Source organism: Caretta caretta, chromosome 26 (assembly GCF_965140235.1).
Source record: "Caretta caretta isolate rCarCar2 chromosome 26, rCarCar1.hap1, whole genome shotgun sequence".
Taxonomy (NCBI): Eukaryota; Metazoa; Chordata; order Testudines; family Cheloniidae; genus Caretta; species Caretta caretta.
In genome coordinates this window covers 12003289-12022018 of record NC_134231.1, presented here as the reverse complement: position 1 = coordinate 12022018, position 18730 = coordinate 12003289, and the positions used below count along the sequence as shown (strand labels likewise).

The following is an 18730-nucleotide window of genomic DNA, read 5'->3' as shown; positions in this document are numbered from 1 at the left end:
GAAAAGCCCTGCCTCACAGCGGGGTTGTGAGGCTAAATATATTAAAGGGTGGGAGGTGCCCACACCCTACAGTGGTGGGAACCAGCTAAGTACTTCCGCTAGATAGCCATGGAAATCACACAGGGTCAAAATCAAATTCCAAGCATGAAAAGATTTAATTTAGATGCTGTAGATGACTCATTGACTTCATTTTTTTTTTTTAAGGCTTACCCATAGAAAGCTTCCTATGCATCCATTACATAATCCCACACCAAAACTTCTAATCCATATGTGGTACAAAATGTGCCCTGTTAGAATTAACTTCATATTTGAGTTGCTTAATGCGCAGCACTGAAATTGCCTGCGGCTTGTTCCGCTGAGTGCCGGGACAGTAGTAATAACATTACACCCATGGAGATCAGCGGAAGGAAGGCAGGTCTGCCACATGATTGCCCGGTCTGTGTCCAGCCCCTGCCGGGACTGGGCAGCTGGCACAAGGAAAAGCAACAAAACTAATGAGTAAATGCAGCTGTGTCCCCACCCCCGGCTGAGATTTGCTCCCCTCTCTCCCCATCGCTACCTGCATCTTGGTGAGTTTCCACCCTGGCTTTGGCGAACCTCCATCTTGTCTCCTCTTCAGTCATTAGGGATCATCCAAGTTTAAGCGTTCGTCCAGCCAGTTGGATCTGAGTAGCGGCTCTCTGGAGGCACCACCGAGTGTCTGGATTACCAGTGGCAGCCCCAGGCGAAGGGGTATGGGGTGCTCCCCCTTCTTCAGTGAAATCTGAGAACTATTGAGAGTGGCAAATTCCTCCTTTGGGGCTTGTGTTCAGCCACGTGCTCCCCCTCAGAGCAGCTCCTTCGAGAGATCGGTGATGGGTCACGCTCCTCTAGGGCGCAATCCGGCAAGATGCTGGAGTGCTCTGGCGAAGGGCTGGTTTCACAAAGGGACTGAAGTGCCTAAGTGTCTCTTTAGGTGCCGAAGACCAACCGCTCAGGCTCACGGACCTTCACAAAATCACGGCCTAAACCCCAGTGGGATTCTCCAGCTAGGATTTCCTCTGCCTATCTCGCCTGCAGGGCCTGATCCGACAGATATGCTCCAAGCACACCAGACCCACCCACAAGCCACTCAGGCCGCGGTGTGTGTCTGTGTTGATCAGGATCCAGTGGCCGGGGCACTCACGGGGGTTGTAGGAGACCTAGGTTTGAAGCCCTGCTCTGCCCGATTTGAAGCAAGGGCTTAAACCTGCCTTTCCCACTTACCCAGTGAGCGTGTGTGTGTGTGTGTGGGGGGGGGGGTAAAGGGGAAGCTTTTTCTCTTTTGTTTTTTTTCCTGAGAAAGGGCTCCGCTCCCAGAGAGGGCTCACAGCTGAGGATCCAGAGTGGAGAGAGACACCGCCCTCTGGCCTGTCACTCAAGTGCCTGAGCCCCAGGTCAGTGGGAGTTAGGCACCTGGCTCCCTTTGTGGATCTGGCCCTGCCCTGTCCCTCTGCGTTTCACTCCGAGCTTACATAGGCTGCTCCCTGCTCAGCCCGTTCGCTTCTGAGAACCCCTGTGTACAGTGCCCAACTTTCACCAAACAATGCGGGAGGAGCCCTGGCACCTAGCACTCAGCATTGCAGTGTCCTCAGCCCACTGTGAATCTAGCCCCAAGTGCTCTCGACTCCCATTGACGTCGATGAGGCTTGCGGGTGCTCCACACAAGCTGGGATCAAAAATGTAGGGCCCGAGCCTGCAGCGTGCTGATCCCAAAGCAGCGTCCTCGCAGTGAGTTGAGGGTACAGAGTACGTTCCAAGGGGCACGTGGCCCCTTTCAGGATGAGGCCTCTAGACCAAATCTAAACAAAGGTGGCTTTAATCGAAAGCAACTGAGTTGTCAGGCAGGGGGCTCTGGTTTGAACAAAGCTGAAGCTTAGCACAGAGACCGGTCGAAAGCAGAACCATTGATCCAGACCATGCCTAGTTCTGCGACCCACTGGGCTCCTGGAACTCAGAGCCAACATGAACACATCTGCCTTTGATTCAGTGCCCCCACCCCGCACTCCATGTTTCAGTGTAATCTTAGCCAGTTTCCTCCTGTCCTCTCCCTTTGTGCATTTAAAATCAAAGCCGCCAGAACAAGCGAGAACACAAGCCCAGAAGCCCAAGGGCCTAATGACCAAGGGGCATTAGAGACTGGCACTAGCTGAATTTCAGTGCTGTTGCTCGAGTTCAAATAGAGTTTAAACCCTGCGTGGCATCTCGCTGTCTTTTCAGACAGCAGATTCATGTCAGCTCTGACAACACCGACTCTCACACAGCCTAGCGGCTGGAGCTGTCCCGTCCCCGCAGATATGCTCAATGTTTTGATGAGGCATCCGCCGGTGTATTGCCAGGCAGGGAAGGCAGCCGTGTTCTGGGCTGCAGTTGGGTATTTCTGGGTCTTTTCCAAGGGGCAGTTCAGAATCTGGGCAATGCAATCGTATTTATTTATAACCTGTTATAAATTCCTTGGGCTACGGACGCTCCCATTCTCAGAGTCACGTCTTTGCTGGACGTTTTCAGCTCCGGGTCACTGACTCACTCGAGGTACAGAACGCATTTGTGAACACTAGTCGGGATGTTCCCCTCACGCTTGATCCAGCTGCGGCACATGGTTGTAGTTTACCGTCTGCTGATCCCTCGAGATAGCTCTCTTGAAACAAAATCCTGCTGGAGACAAGGCAGTGGTAGTTTTTACCTTGATGTAGCTAGTTGACGTCAACCCTCTTCCCCACCCTTCATCCCTCAGGATTTTACTTTAAGGGGTACATTGGGGTAAAAACATAAAGCCCTGTGCCTTGTCTCCACTTGGAATTTACATCGAAGTAGCGATCTCTGTGTAAATGCACCTCTTGCAGTGAAGACATAGCACCGAGTAAACCACAAACATGATTAGATGTGTGGGGAGTGTCCATGCTAGCCTTTACAAACATGTTAAGTACCATTGCCCCCTTAGTCCCAGCACTGAGGAAATTATCAGGATCTGGCAAGTCTGTTTCAGTTAGGAGGAGAAACTGACGATAGGTATTTGTTTGGTTGGATCCTGTTTTGTTTACAAAGAAAGCACCTCCAGTTTGCTTGTTTTCCCTGAAAACAATTAAAAACAAACAGCAAGCAGTTTCCTGGCTTTCAGTTTCCAAGCCTACCTCTCCAGCAGTTCCAGGCCACAAGGAGCTCGCTCTCTCTGCTCCCCCACACAACTGCTTCTCTCTCTGTCTGCTTGGTTTCTGCTCAAATACACCCCCACACACACACCTTGCCAAACAATTGCCACAGCCTAGCTTCTGTGTTTGCAATCAGGGAAGCCCATATGGCTCCGCTTCTGATCTTGCCATTGGCTTGCGTGGTGGCTTCTACTGTTATTCGGTATCTCATGACATAAAGGGGCTTAATTGCTCCTTCTATTGAGCCTGGAAGAAAGGTGTTTAGCACATGCATTGGCTTTAACCAGGTCTGTGATTGTCTATAGATCAAAGATCATTAACATCCTCCACATAACAGTATTTTGAGTTCACTGGCAGTCGATTTACAGGAGGCAGATACTCATTTGAGGACCACTTTCTAGACCCACTGAAGTCTAATGTTTAAACTCCTGTTGACTTCAGTGGTCCTAAGAGAGAATGGAAGTTGCAGAATGAATGCATAACACCTATGTCAGGTGCTGGCTTTCCAGCGCTGAGAAGCACTGTCCTCTGTTTGTTGTCATTGGATTCAATCAAAGCTATTAAAAAAAAAATTAATAAATCTGCATTTGTTGTGAAGTACAAGGGGGAGATGGCCAAGGTGTTCCTACAACTCTGGCAATCCTGACAGCCCAAGTGGCTCATGTGGGATGTGGGCAGGCAGGGTGCAATTTAGAGCAAACCTCGGTGCAACTGTAACGTGCACAGGGGGCAAAGAAGCCGGAGTATAAGAGCAGCACCAAGTCTGTAGCGTGATGAGTGGAACTTGAGAAAGAGGGTCAGGTTTCCGGAGGGATCTGGTTTGGGGAGGCATCAGGGGCTTAGCAAGGCATGCTGGGGCCAGGCTGCTGGTGCACAAACACCGGAGGTTCGGCATGTAACACTGGCCTCTTAGGCACGTTTGATAAAGTCTTGTCTCTTGCAACTGTGCCCGCCTTCCTCATCCCTTATTGTTAATGACACCCCCGGCCTCGGTCAGACCTTACTTGCAAACTGTGAACAGATTTGAGCTAGAATCACTGCAAGCCAATAATCCTGGCAGCTCCTGGTGCCATTTCAGTCACTTTTCAGAGCACGTGAGCATTTTTTGACTTTGAACATCAGTATTTCTTTCTGCGAGCTGGTGGATCTTCTGCTCTTCCCTGAGGCATGAGGCTGAATAAGTCTCTTAACTTGGATCCTGGCTGGTCCAACTGCCAATGCTCTTTGTGTCTAATTCTTCCCTGAATTGTGTCAAGTGTTTGAGATCCTTCAGCAGTGACTCTTACAGGCTAATCACACACAGGACTTGCCTATACTACAAAATTGTGCCAACTCAAACTATCCTGGTACAATTTTGAAGTAAAACAATTCCCCTATAAAGATCAGGGCAGCTTATTCCTTTTCCTGTGTGGTTAAAACCACACTAAGGTAAAAGGCAAAGCTACATCTTTGTCTGGTCTGACTATTTTGGAAGAAAATTGCACCAAGCAAAATAGTTTTACTGGCCTCACTTTCAAGTGTTGATGAGGTCTTAGTGGGTTGCCCTTCTGCAGCAATAGTGTTAGCCTGTACCAAAAAAGAGGAGCCAGGAAAAACTGGGTGGGAGGTTGGATGAGAGGGAGAAAATAAGAGAGAAGGGACTGTAGGCGTGGGAACCAGTTCTGCTGCTTTTGTTCTGAAACTTTTTTGCCAGAGTAGACCCGTTGGCAAATACTTGGATGTTACGTTCTGTGAAGAAACTAAAGTCAGCCAATCAACCCAATGTTTTCACTGATATTTTTTGGATTTGAATTTTTTTTTTTTAAATCCCGCTCTTGTTTTGTTGCTCAACAAATTTGACAACAGTAGGTTTTTTTCCTTGCAAACGTCTCCATTTCATCCCAAAGGCATTTAAAACAAAACACAGCAAACTTCAAACAGCTGACCCAAAGCCCATTGAAGTCAATGGGATTTGTTCCATTAGAATCAATCCATGAAACTATGTTGGCTACTGAAGGGTAAAGAGCGGCCAGCAAAACTGTTCCTTTTGGTAGCCCACTGGGCTACTGTGGTCACGGGGTAGATGTAGTTGCTCCCCAGCTATGGTCCTTACTTTCACAAAGGATCCTTGGTCCTCAAGGCGATTTTCATGTCTCCGTGCCAGGGCAGAGCTCCGTTTGTTATGGAGGGAAGCGGCTTCCCATCGAGGCCGATCAGGATCCGTTTGCTTTGTTGTGCAATTAAATAATCGTTGTAGGTTTAATCCTTTAATAAACTTCCCTGGGACACGGAACGCTTGTGGGGTGCCCCATGGCTTTGCCAGCCTTGACTCAGGCCTCTGCTGCCAGCAGCACTCACGAGACCCGAGAAAGAGCTGGGAGAGGTAATTGTCTACCTTAATCTCCTTTCAAAGAGGTCTTTGATGGGAATTGAATTCTGATGAAAGACTGCTGGGTTGGCAGCCTTGGAGATGAGATGTTCTCTGTCAGCCCCAAGGGGGAGGTCCAGGGTGGGTGTTATCTGCGCCAATGCACCATGGCGCAAGCCCTGATCTTGTCGAATAGGTGTTTTAGGATGAGAGGGGGGCGAATTTTCAGCCAGGGCCTGAGATCTAAAGCCCAGCATTGGCCCACGAGAGTGCAGGAGACGGGAGAGCACAGCTAGAGAGAAGAGCGGGACATTAGGGAGCTGGGAGAGGAGGGGTGGTTTGACTGAGGACTTCAGCAATGTGTTGGCTAGATGGGAGAAGGAGGCAGGGAGCCCACCCGACTGCGGGCTCTCTCATTGGACGGTGCTGTGGCATGATGTACTGAGCATCCGATATCGAGCGCAGGTTAAACGCTGATTGTTTTCAAGAACAAGAGAGCCCGGGCGCTACAAGGGGTGGGTGCAGCTGTGATCAATCTACCCCAGGGATCCTGCCTCTTGGCATAACTCCTGCTGGGCCTACACTTCTCCCCACCTGCTTTCCCTTTGTTCCAAGGCAGGAACAACCCTGCATAAGTGCCGGTTCATCTGTTTGGGTCGGATGCCGCGGTCGCTCTTTGTCTGCGTGTTCTATGCAGGCAGGGGCATGCCGGCCTCCACTCTTGGGTAAATGCTGTAATTAAAGGAGGCTTGGTACAGAGAGGGTTCTCGGCGGCTCTGTTTCCGCACACAGCCAGGGTGCGGCTGGGTGTCAGCAGGATGCCGCAGCCCAGATCAGGTGAATATGTTTACAAGGCTGAGTTAATGCTCAGGCAGATGTTAACAGCCCATGAAGTTAGCAGAAAGAGGCCCACTGAATTCAGCGGACATAGGATCAGACCCCTTGTTCAAGGGAGAACGTGGTAATTCCCGAAGACTTTGCTGGGACTGGTAGCAAAGAGAGGGACAATGACTCTTGGCCTATTAGAAGTGTGTGAATGGTTTCAGAGTAACAGCCGTGTTAGTCTGTATTCGCAAAAAGAAAAGGAGGACTTGTGGCACCTTAGAGACTAACCAATTTATTTGAGCATAAGCTCAAAGTGTGTGAATGTTTATTACAAACCCGTGAAGGGCAAGAGCATGTCGAAACTAATGTTTGAAGTGCCTATGAGCCTATGGATGTTGATTGTTGGCGTATGAGCCCCCAGAGACTGGTGCAGCAGAGGACAGCCTTGTTATCCCCGTCTGTGCGTGTACCCAAAGCCCTTTTAATCTCCAAGGCAACAAAATATTCCATGAGTCTTGGCTCTGCAAAGTTGCAGCTGAAGCTCTCTTGCCTGGGGAGCTGTGGGACCCTTTTGACAACCGAATGTGGGCTGGAGCACCGCTATGCACCATAGCTGAAAGGTGGCATCGTGGGCACCACAGTGCCATGCTGGGGCCTTGGTTTAACACCGACTTGGAAGGACGAGCACCATGTGTGGAATTTGCAGCACCTAGCCATTCCCTGGGGGTATCTCCTACCCAAGTGTGGACAAGGCCTGGCCCTGGGTTTGGCTTGAGAGATCTCAAGCTATTGAGCATGTCTTTGGCTGCTGTAAATCAGTGTAGCTCGTTAGCCCCAGGAATGTGGCTCGGGGGAAGATTAGATAGCAACCAGTGATGCGTCTATTGCTTTCTTTGCAGTGTCCCCCGGATGCTGCTCAGGAAGCCCTACAGGTAGCGTTAGATGCTGGATATCGGCACTTCGACTGTGCTTATTTTTACCAGAACGAGGCCGCGATCGGAGCAGCCTTTGAAAAGATGCTGGGGGAAGGGAGGCTGAAGAGAGACGAACTTTATGTGGTGAGCAAGGTGAGCCCCGTTTCCCTTCCAGACAGAAGCCCAGGATTGCTAATTCTTTCTAAGTTACCCCAAGACTTGGGATACTGGGTGTTGTGGTTTTTTTCTCGTGGCCTCTGCTTCTGGACTCATGATACGATGAAAATTTCAGCCTCCATTAAATAAAAAAATGATTTCCTAACCCTCTCGGTTATTCACAGAAGCTGCAAAATGAGACACCCTCCCCCCCCAAAGGCCGGAAGGCAAATAAGACCCTATGGCTTTCTAAGCCAATCTCATGGATTCTAGGGGGGCCTGACTCATGAAGGCTTGATGTTGACTGTACTGTGTGCCTTGTGGATTGAAACACAATTGTCAAAGAGCTGCCATTCCCAGTGCAGAACAACAACGTTATTAAACTTTCTAATTTACTAGAGATGATCAAAAATGGACAATGGGACAGTTTTTTTCCATTGGCAAATACAATTTTGTCGGAATCTAAACTATTTTGCAGAAACATCTCAATTTTGGCAAAGTTGCAATGGAAAAAATGTCAAAACACATCGTTTCGACTTTCCCATTTTATTTAACTTCCACTTGCATATTTTTATGTTAGTCCAGATTGTATTATTTTGACCTGAGCAAACTGAAAAGTTTCAATATTTCCAAATAGAAACTTTTCTGAATTTTCACCCCACTAGAAATTTCAATTTGTTGGAATTTTCCACAGGATTCAAATTCCATTTTTTGTCCAGTAGTGCTAAGTGTTCTTGTATGCCATTTGAGAACACTAATCTATTGTCTATCTACATATATACAAACATCTCACTTTTGTGGAGCACACCCATAGCTACTATAGAATCATAGAAATGTCGGGCTGGAAGGGACCCTGAAAAGTCATCAAGTCCTGTCCCCTGCACTGAGGCAGGACCAAGTAAACCTTGACTATCCCAGACAAGTTTTGTCCAACCTGGTCTTAAAAACCTCCAGCAAGGGGATTCCACGAACTCCCTTGGAAGCCTAAATAAATATCTAACCTAAATAGCCTTTCCTGCCAGTTTACCCCATTACTTTTTGTCCTACCTCCAATGAACATGGAGAACAATTGATCACAGTCCTCTTTATAACCGCCATTCACATATTTCAAGACTGTTATCGGGTCAGTCGTCTTTTCTCAAGACTAAGCTCTATTTATGATATTATCTAAGACTCCGTTTATGATGCAAGTAACAAAGACCCATGGTAGGTGCCTACAACAATCAGCAGCAATGAAATGCTAAATAGAAGAGATTTCCAAGCTGGGTGTACCTCAGAGCTGATTGGTCACATGGTGCTGGCTCCTCCTCCTGGTTATTTGCTGAGAAGAGCGGACCAATAGGAGCGGGGACATGGAATGAAGAGCAACATTTGACCTATTGCTCTAAGGCCTGGTGGACACACTTCATTTGTATAGAGTAAAATACTGGGGGAAAGGGATGTCCGTTTTTGATCTTTGAGAGGAAGGATGGTGCTGGGGTGAAGCCACTGGACTGGGATTCAGGAGATCTGGCTTCAGTTCCTGGCTCTGTCACACCCTCCCGCTATGACCGAGTCACAGAGTCTCTCTGTGCCTCAGTTTCCCATCTATACAGCTCATTATACTCCTGTTCTACTCTTTCTCTGACCATGCCCCCATTTTACAGAGGCAGCCTGGTCCAGTAGAACAGACAGTGGATTGGGAGTCTAGAAACCTGGGCTCTGTCTCTCGCTGTGTGACCTGGAGTAATTTACTTCTCCTCCCACCCTGTGTCTGTCTCTTCTATGTAGACTGTGAGCTCGGCAGGGCTGGGACTGTCTCTCTCGGATAGTGCCCAGCACAGGGGGCCCTCATTTTGGTTAGGTGCTCCTGGAATGCAATGAATAATGCAACTATCCTCTCTGGGCAGCTATGGAACAGCTTCCACGCCCCGCAGGATGTGAAGCCGGCTTTCCTGAAAAGCCTGACGATGCTGAAGCTGGATTACCTGGATCTCTATCTCATGCACTCTCCAATGGGCTTTCTGGTAAGGTGGCTTCTCTCTGAGCTGATGGCATTTAGTTCCCTTTCTTCCCCTCAGCCACACAGCAGTTTACACGGTGATGAGTCAGTGCAGGACAGAACTGGGTTTCCGTTCGTAATTATCAGGAGGCAAAACAAGGCAGGCTGGGTTGTCCCTCCGTGGCAGGTCGACAGCCCCTGAGGGTGTTGTCTGGTTTCCTTTTGCGCTTCTAGAAAGCGGGTTCTCGTGGCTAAAATGTGAATCTGAGACTCATAGACTTAAAACACGACCTTGGGCAAATCACTTGATAGACCCTGGGCCTCAGTTCTCCCTGTGCTGCATGGAAATAATAGCACTGTCCTGCTCCCCAGGGGCAGGAGGTGCTCAAGGCCAAGGTAAAGGTTCTGTAGCTACTTGGATGGAAGGTGCAACAAGGGCTTTAGAAACGTGGCATAACCAGGCCACGTTGTCTGACTTCCATGGATGGGTGGCATAAGCCGATAGAGAACTTGACTCATGTAGGTCCAAGGTGCCATTTGGAGACAATAAAGGATCACTTCCCTGGCACCTGGAACGCTGCCACCCCTGGGGTGGCACACAGCAACTGTTTAACAGCAAAATAGGTTAGGCTGGGAAATGAAGAAAATGAGAGGATCCAGTTGGAGCTGTAGGGGAAGTTGAGGGCAATCGGGTGCTGGGCATTGTGTTACTGTAGATGGGCCTCCTGGGTAGGCCAGAGAGTCATCCTGATCAATGAGGCTCTCTGGGCGATTTTGGTAAGAGGAAGGGGACCTGTGAGAACACCAGGGTTAAACTCTCTTGGGGCAATTACACTTACTTGGACGTGTGCCGGCTCGGCAACACCACAGCAGGGGAGTCTCCTATCCACGTTGAGACCCAGCCTCATTCTCCTTTGAGCTCATGAGCCTGGACTGCCTCCCCGTGACTGGAATAGTGGGAGAGGGGTCAAGCAATCAGGCCGGGATATTCGCTCTCTAGAAAAGCCCCCTGCAGACCTCACTGACACTGCATCATCCAGCTCAAAAAATCTGGTGCCCCTGGCTTTCTTTCACACTTCCTCCTGTTGCAATAACTCTGACAGAAGTGGTGGGCATTCCCCGGGGATGAACGGGCCAGCGCGGGTGTTTGATGCCTGGCCACTCGTTAATTCTTGGCAAGTCAGGTCAACTCGGGGCAGGACTCTCAGCAGTTCCAGAGATGCCCATGGGATGCTTCACCCTAGAAAGTGGCTCTTGGTCTGTTCCCCTGCAGAATATCAACGAGGAGCTCATGCCTCAAAAGGACGGGTTGCTTCTGCAGTCGGATGTGGACTACGTGGACACCTGGAGGGTAAGAGGCCACACATCAGGCCAAGTGTAATGATGTTCATGGGGGGTCACGAGCAGGAACAGAACCTGGGACCTTTTGCACCTCAGCCCAAGCTGCTACTATGTGAGCTAAAGGCGCAGTAGCGATGGGATAGGGCAGCTGAGCTACATGGAGGTATTTAGGATGGAAGGGATCCCCTTGAAGGGATCCCTTATCAGGGGAAGCCCGGATTCCCACCTCCTGCATGCCTCGGTGATGTGCACCATTGATGGATACCATAAGCACACAGGGCCTGATCCAAAGCCCTTTCCAGCCAGTGGAAAGACTCTCATTGGCTTCGATGGGCTCGCCCATAGTGCTCAGCGAGCAGCAGGGAAAGAGCAGCATAGGCTGCCCATCCCCCTCCAGTCGTAACGATCTCCATGGCTGACTCGTGTTCCTCACGTATATTTCCCATCAGCAGCCTCTGCTGTCTGGCTGCAAGAGACAGAGAGGCAGGCTGAATGCGCCTGCCACCGTAGCAATTGGTAATTACCAGCAAGGTTAAGAGCTGCGAGCCGGGGCAGGTTTTTAGTCTGGCTGGAGACAATGGAATGGCCTCATTTAAAATGCACAAAGGCCCCAAGAAGGAGCTAATGCTTCGCGGGAGGAGACAGGCTGCGTTTGCGTGCCGACGGAAATATTTTTAAACCCATTCCAAAAGGGGGAGAGAGCTACGCTTCCGGTCGGCTCCCGGGTGTCAGAGCCACTGGCTTTCCAACCCAGCTGCCCTTTCCCTCCGGAAATGGGAACGCCCCTCTGGGACGTTGAACGAGTGGCTTTTCTGCCGGGCAGCCCGCTTCCCGAGAGGCCTTCCACCTCCGTCGTTCTGGGCATGTGCAGAAGGCCGAATTCGGGCCCGTCACTGCAGCTCGCCTGGCAAATCTGTCCTGTGTGGGTGCCCAAGGCAGAGGCTGTGTTTTTAAGGCGCTCCGTTCTCGGCACTGCCTGAAGGTCCAGCCTAAGCACGTGGAGAGATGGAGATCAGCCCTTTGCCACTTGAATCCGATTGATCACAATCGTTGCAGGAGCTGCACGCCTGCCCTGGGTGGGCGTGGAGGACCGAATGGTGGGCAGGACAATCGGGACCCTCTTCTGCCAGCATAAGCACTGGGGCAGGATCTTCTGTGGCACGTGAGAGCACCAATCGCTGGGCTTGGTCCATGCACCGGGGCTCACCTCCTCAAAGGTATTCAGGCACCGGTGCCTCACTCCCTTCGAGGATCTGGGCCGACGTCCCTAAGGAGGTGGAGGGCTTTGGGTTAGTTTGACACAGGTGCTGAGCACCCACAGCTCCGGGTGAAGCCGGTGGCAGCTGCAAGCATTCCAGCACCCCGGCAAAGCCAGCCAGTGCATTGTCACTTGCCCGTTATTCCAGCAGCCCCCTGCGTTTCCCCAGCTGTGTAGGCCCAGCCCATGACCTGCTGCATAGAATCCTAGAAGATTAGGGTTGGAAGAGACCTCAGGAGGTCACCTAGTCCAACCCCCTGCTCAGAGCAGGACCACTCCCCAACAAAATCATCCAGCACCTCTTTGTTTTCCTGGCAGGCGATGGAGAAGCTGGTGGATGAAGGCCTGGTGAAATCGGTGGGGGTTTCCAACTTCAACATCTCCCAGCTGGAGAGGCTGCTGTCCGTGTGCAGGATCAAGCCTGCCGCCAACCAGGTAAAGGCGTGTGAGTTACACCGGTAACGATGTCGTTTCCTGTGGTGGTGTAGGCCGCTCCTAGGATATGAGCGAGACCAGGTGGGTGAGTCTCCTTCAGCTCTGTGCAGCTCCGAAGTTTTTGTGTCTCTCACCTGCTCTGCCTGTAGCAATCGTGTCTCCGCTCCAGGCAGTGCTCCTGCTCGCTTTGCATTGCACTGCTTAAGGTCCCAAGCAAGAATTGGGAACCTGCAGCTGTGGCATCCTCCGTACTGTGCTAAGCAGGCTTTGGGGGCTTAATGCATCATTCGAATGCCTGGGTTCGCAGCTTGAGCGGAGCCAGAGAGGTTGTGCTCGCTCTTTGAGGGCTTGGCCCCAAAAGGACTCCCAGAAGCACAGAGCCCAACCATGCTTGGGACCCCACTGTGCTCAGTATGAGACAGTCCCTGCACTGAAAAGCCAGGGGTCCAGAGAGACAAGACGGGCGAAGGGGAAACAATCCTGGAGAGGGGGAAATTACTTGCTCAAGGTTAATGGCACAACTGGGAACAGAACCCAAGCCTCATGGCTCCGAATTGCCCCTAAGTAGGTCAAGCTGCCTCTCTAACATGGGGGTGGGGTGTGGCCTGGAGAAGGCTGAGGACCACGGGCCTAATCAATCAACCTCCCTGCGGCCGGTCCTGTGTCCGTTCTCCAAGCCAGCCACGGTCACTGGCCAATAGCTAACGCTGCAGAAGGAGGCCCCGGGGAATGCTGTGCAGGCAGAAGGGGAATTGATTGGTCCTGATCTGCCAGAAAGCTGCAGCCGGAGCCTTGCTTCCTCTCTCTTAGGCCAGGGTGTGGAGGAAGGAGGCCGAATCTGATGCTCGGTCCAGCATGCTGGGAGAAGCATGTGGGGCTGGGCAGAGAAGGAGACCTTCCCGGGGCAGGAGGGAAGCTCACCTGACCCTGGGGCTACGGGGGCTCATGATATTCAGCAAACCAGGCCCCAGCTTTGGGTTTTCCGATGAAAGCTGCCCCCTCTCGGGAAGGACTTCCCGGCCCTTCAGAGCCCGCTCATGAGCACCTTGAGGCAATGGGACGTGGGCGTGAGAGACAATAACTGTTTCTCTACCAGGTGGAGCTGCATCCCTACCTGACCCAGCCCGAGCTGGTGGAGTACTGCAGGTCCAAGGGGATCGTCCTCATCGCATACAGTCCCTTCGGCTGCCCTGCTATGCCCTGGTCAGTCCAAAAGTGACCTGTAAAGGGAGAATGACCAGTGAGCTAATCAGAGAAGAGGGGGAGGTAGAAGGTGGGGTGTTCTTGCTGCCCCAGAGTCCATGCCGATGACTCGGAAATCACCCTTCTGGGGACAGTAGAGACCCACAGCTACAGCACAAAGCAGCAGTTCTGCCTGAACCAGCATCACGGGGCTCAGTGGTGACTGGCAGATGGAGTGAGTGTGAGCTGGAGTGCCTGAGAGGTGTTTCTTCCAGCGGCCACAGCTGCAAACTCAGCCTGGGCTGGCTCTGAGACACAAGCTGGGTCCTTCTCTTCTCGAGCTTCGTGGCCGGTAACCCGGCCCACCCGTCCAAGGTGTGGCTGAGATCTTCGATACGCTAACTGAGCTGGATTCTGCTCTCTCTCCGGTTTGATTTCACTGGCTTGGGACTTACACTCGTGTGAGGGGGAGAAGAATCCAATAGCATTTACTGGATTCATTTATCTTGGATAAATATCAGGGGGTAGCCGTGTTAGTGAAGAAGTCTGAAGAAGTGGGGTTTTTTACCAACGAAAGCTTATGCCCAAATAAATCTGTTAGTCTTTTAGGTGCCACCAGACTCTCTGTTGTTTTCTTGGATAAATAGTTAATCAAGAGTCAGGTCAATGTAACAGGGGTCCCTCTGCGTGATGAGTTCTGGCTGCCGCGTGTTGACAAAGCAGGGGAAAGGCAAAGTGAGCTGGGCCAGGGAGGGATGCTGGCTGTTGTTAGCAGCCGTTGTTTGCACAGCAGCACCAATGGGCATTCGTCGACCCTGTGGCTGGCTCAGGGGGAGTGACTGAAACCCTCAGTGCTTTCCCTTCCCCATTTCTCGAACCCACCAGCCTTCTGTTGGCAAAGGGCTGCCCGTTGTTCAGGACTCTCCAAATCTCTTCCCTTAGCCCTACGGGGAAGAACAGTCCGGTGCCCCTCCTGGAGAATCCAACGGTGAATGAGATCGCTCAGAAGCACGGAAAAACCAGCGCTCAGGTGAGGGGGGACAGCACTGGCCCTAGCGGTGTTTGTCTATAGCCGCACGACATCCTATCTAACCTACACGGGGGTGGGGGTTTGTGGGTGCAGTGTGGAAAAAATGTGTGTGTGTGTGTGTGTGTGTCTTTTCCTGCTGGCTGTGTGCCTCCTGGCCACCACGCCAGCCACGTACCTTGGCTCACCAACTCCTCCTGCCCTCTCTGCAGGTTCTCATCCGCTTCCACCTTCAGAGGGGCATCGCCACCATCCCGAAAAGCATCACCCCGTCCCACATCGTGGAGAACGCAGAGGTAACAGGGATGGCTAGTGAGCCAGGAGCCCTCTTCCGCTCCTGGCGAATGGCTGAGGTGTTAATGTCACGAGAGCGGGGTGAAAAGCTGCACACAAGCAACGGCTGGGGACTTGTACCAAAGCTGAGCTGTACCCAGCAGGATTTGAACGGCTAGTTCAAGGGACCCTTAAGTATTGCTAGCTTGAGGGTTAGCCGCTCCGTTCGGCGATACGCTTGTAGCTTGGAGACCTAGCTGGATTTGCTCCTTGTAGAACACACAATACAGAGCAAGGTCTGGCTATTAAACAGCCTTGATTGGCATGCACGGCCCCCCTTGCGAGAGGTGGGGTCGTGCAGTACCCGGGGAGCCCGTTAACAGAGTTATTCTTAAGCCATCTACAGCCATTCTTGTCCCGGCTCCAGCTGTGACGATCCGGATGAAAACACGTCCGGGCCAGGGAAGCAGCTGTGGGAATAGATTGTGGCCCGTACATCTGGGGGCGGGATTTTTGTCCTTTCACTGAGGAGTTGAGGGGGTGGCCATGCCTGTTTGGCAGAGCTGTGCTGAACAAATGGGCCGGGCCAGGCACCCAGTAGATCTGCTCTTCACCTCGGAGAGAGAGAGACACACGAAGTGTCTGGGCCTGTCTGCTGTGGGGCAAGGCAGGGGGTGAATTTCAGCACAGCAACTTGCCACGCAGTAACCTCCTGTGTGCGTGTCGGGGAAATCCTACGCCCACACCCTGCCATTCCCTGTATCCAGCCTCCAAGGGGCTGCATTTCCCAGCCTTACAGAATATCCACCCGCGACTTCCATGCTCTGCTGGGGCCTTGCGTCTCCCTGCAGACCTCCGAACCCAGAAAGCCCTTGGCTTGGGTTCAAAGGCTGTTTCTTCTGTGTAGGTGTATGACTTTCAGCTGACACACAAAGAAATCCAGACGCTGGAAGGACTAAACTGCAACACGCGATTTATTAAATGGAAACTGATGGGGTGAGTGATTGAAACAGGCTCGTCTAACTAAAAAAATGTATCCATGTGCAACTGTGCGCTTGCCTTCGGGGCCCAGCTAGTGATCGTACATAGGGAAGCTTGCAGGCTAGGAAGCAGTGGATGCTTTCAGTCATGTGGCCCAGGGGCTAGCGCACTGGATGGGGATGCAGGAGACCTGGGTTCTATTTCTAGCATTGCCTCTGCCCTGCTGGGTGACCTGAGGCCAGTCACTTCCCACCCCCTGCCTCAGTTTCCCTACAGGCAAAATGGGGATAATGAGTCTTTGCTTTTCATCTGCAGGGCTTCTATAGGAGGTAGATATTGAGTAGCATCTACTCATGTAAGGATCTCAAAGCACCTTGCCAACATTAGTTAATTAACCCACAGTGAAGTAGGTAAGGGACCAAACCCAGCAGCGACCGTCCCCATTAGCTTCAGGTGGGGTTGTTCCAGTGTGGGTCTCACCTGTTATAAAGGGAGTTGTTTCCTCACTGATGCTAACCCACTCCGAGGCCAGGGATAAATCACAAAGGTTTGAGCAGCACGTTGAAGATCCAGTGTAATACGTTTGAAGTGTTGCCATTGTTTGTTTAACCACTGACCCTATTGGCCCCTGTGCAATACACGCAATCCAATCTTCCCTGGTGGCAGGGCTTGCAAATCGGAAAGGCCAGCATGGGACCCAAAGAGACTTCGCCTGGGTGGAGGGCGGGGTCAGTAGTAGCATAACCTGAGCTAGGAGAATGTGGATTTGATGCTCTCTAGTGGTGATGCATCCGTGGTGAAGCTCACGAAAGCTGATGCTCAAATAAATTGGTTAGTCTCTAAGGTGCCACAAGGCCGCCTTTTCTTTTTGCGAATACAGACTAACACGGCTGCTACTCTGAAAGATGTTTCAATCAGCCGTAGAGCTGGTTAAAAGATAAAGCTGCGTCTGTCTTTCCTTCTGAAAATATGAACAAAATGACCCTGCAGAACTTCTGTCTTTTCATGATAGGAAAATTTAGAAGAAATTCCCCTTCCTCCTCTTCCCTGTTTCCACTGAAAAGAGGGGATGGGCCCCAAAAAGAAAACTTCTGGTTTTCAACAGCTGAAAATTTTCAATCCAATGACATTTTCATTTTGATCAAAAAGCCATTTTTAATTGGGGAGGCAGCATTTTGGGTGAAAAATGCTGACCTGCTAAGGCATGGGTTGTCAACCTTTTCCCTACTGGAGCCCCTCTCTCATCTAATAAAATCTAGCTCCTTATATAACACTTTTCAGCAGTAGATCACAGAGGCCCAGATTCATGAAGGTACTTAAGCGTTCCAACGTCTAAACCACTCCCCCCCGCCCATGGTGCCCTGCCAGCAAGTGGAATTCTCAGCCCTAAGCTTTGTGAATCTAGTCCAAAGTGACCTGCTTCAGAGTCCTCCAAGCAAAACCCACATCTCCCAGTCTACTCACCCATGCTGCAGGAAGGGCAGGGGTTTCACAACCAAACTCTGTTGGCGGCCCACTAAGTTGAGCCTCTTTTTGTCGTCAGAGGTTGATATTGCCCTGGGGAAGTTAATGGGAGTTTTTCTATTGACTTAATTGGGAGCAGGATCAAGGCCCTTATGTCTTTGAATGCAACAGGAGCTAAAAAGCAGGACTGGCTCATCCTTTTAGTTGGAGAGATTCTGGGTTTAAACACCTGCTGGCGCAACCCATTACTAGCAGATCTGTTGCAGGATGGGCGGCTGACGGAACAGAACGCACCAGGAAATCCAGAGAGGGATGGGCTTGGTTTATTTGTGTTTCTTTTAATTAAACTCCTGGGTTAATGCATTTTAAATTAAAGGTTTAAATTCCCTATTTTGGCTATTCCTATTACATGTGAGAAGAAGTGGCTGGCTACTGCACTGTATTGCTTCTTGAAAAAGCTTCTACATGGAAGATTCTGAATGGCTGTGATTATTGGAATCTCCATCCTTAGAGGTTTTTAAGGCCCAGCCTGATGAAGCCCTGGCTGGGATGATTTTAGTTGGGGTTGGTCCTGCTTCCAGCAGGGGGTTGGACTAGATGACCTCCTGAGGTCTCTTCCAACCCCAATCTTCTATGATTCTATTATTTACTTAGGCTGTATTTGTCTCTTATTCCAGGATGGACACACACAAACACTTCCCATTCGGTGACAAGTAACTATCGTGGCCTAGAGAAATGGCAAGTCAATCGTGGAAGATCCGGTTCCCAGTAAATCAACTGCATGTATTGGCAAGCTTTTGAAATGATCCATATCAGCCTCTCAAAATCCTTATGAAAACTTACTAGGCAAGGTAAACTAAAATCTACTTGCCTACCTGTACACCGGGGCTACACCTAATTACGTTTTATTTGCCTATTTAAAATTACATGAGAATGGAGAAGAATTTTACATGGGTGATTTTAAATATCTGCTTAGCAAAGGGTAAGGGGGGATCTTGATAAGCTATTTGTTCTCTTGAGACAGTTTCTAGATGTGGGGGTAAAGGATTAGATGCTTCTGTAATGTTCCCTTGATTTTTTTTCAGTAACACAATAAAAACCAGCTGCCCAATGACAGCATTTAGCATTCCCGGGGCTCTGGTTCAAGTCCATGTGTTCATTTTTCAGGGGACTTTCACCAAGCACTGAACAACTGGGATTTTGTTAAACAGCAGACTGAACCAAAGCGCCTTTAACTTGATGCAACCTGGGATTTGCAGTCTCCTGTTCAAAATCTTCAGCAATTTAAATGCTTCAGCTATGTTCTGCCCCGCCGTGTTAGTTTACAGTGCGGGGGTAGAGTCGTACTAACTGGAATATTTCTATCAATTGGAGTCACA

At 50.6% G+C, this 18730-nt stretch overlaps 1 protein-coding gene across 1 annotated transcript in view; it reads left to right on the top strand.

The window, feature by feature from the left end:
- Positions 1-18479, top strand: part of LOC125626495 (aldo-keto reductase 1B) — a 42122-nt gene extending 23643 nt beyond the window's left edge. The window contains exons 2-10 of the mRNA XM_048829535.2: positions 7239-7406; positions 9299-9415; positions 10664-10741; positions 12308-12424; positions 13521-13627; positions 14549-14636; positions 14846-14929; positions 15814-15902; positions 18029-18479. Of these exons, the coding sequence (XP_048685492.1) occupies positions 7356-7406; positions 9299-9415; positions 10664-10741; positions 12308-12424; positions 13521-13627; positions 14549-14636; positions 14846-14929; positions 15814-15902; positions 18029-18068 (771 nt within the window). The 5' untranslated portion in view covers positions 7239-7355 and the 3' untranslated portion in view covers positions 18069-18479. The remainder of the gene's footprint in view (positions 1-7238; positions 7407-9298; positions 9416-10663; positions 10742-12307; positions 12425-13520; positions 13628-14548; positions 14637-14845; positions 14930-15813; positions 15903-18028) is intronic.
- The last annotated feature ends 251 nt before the right edge of the window (positions 18480-18730 follow it).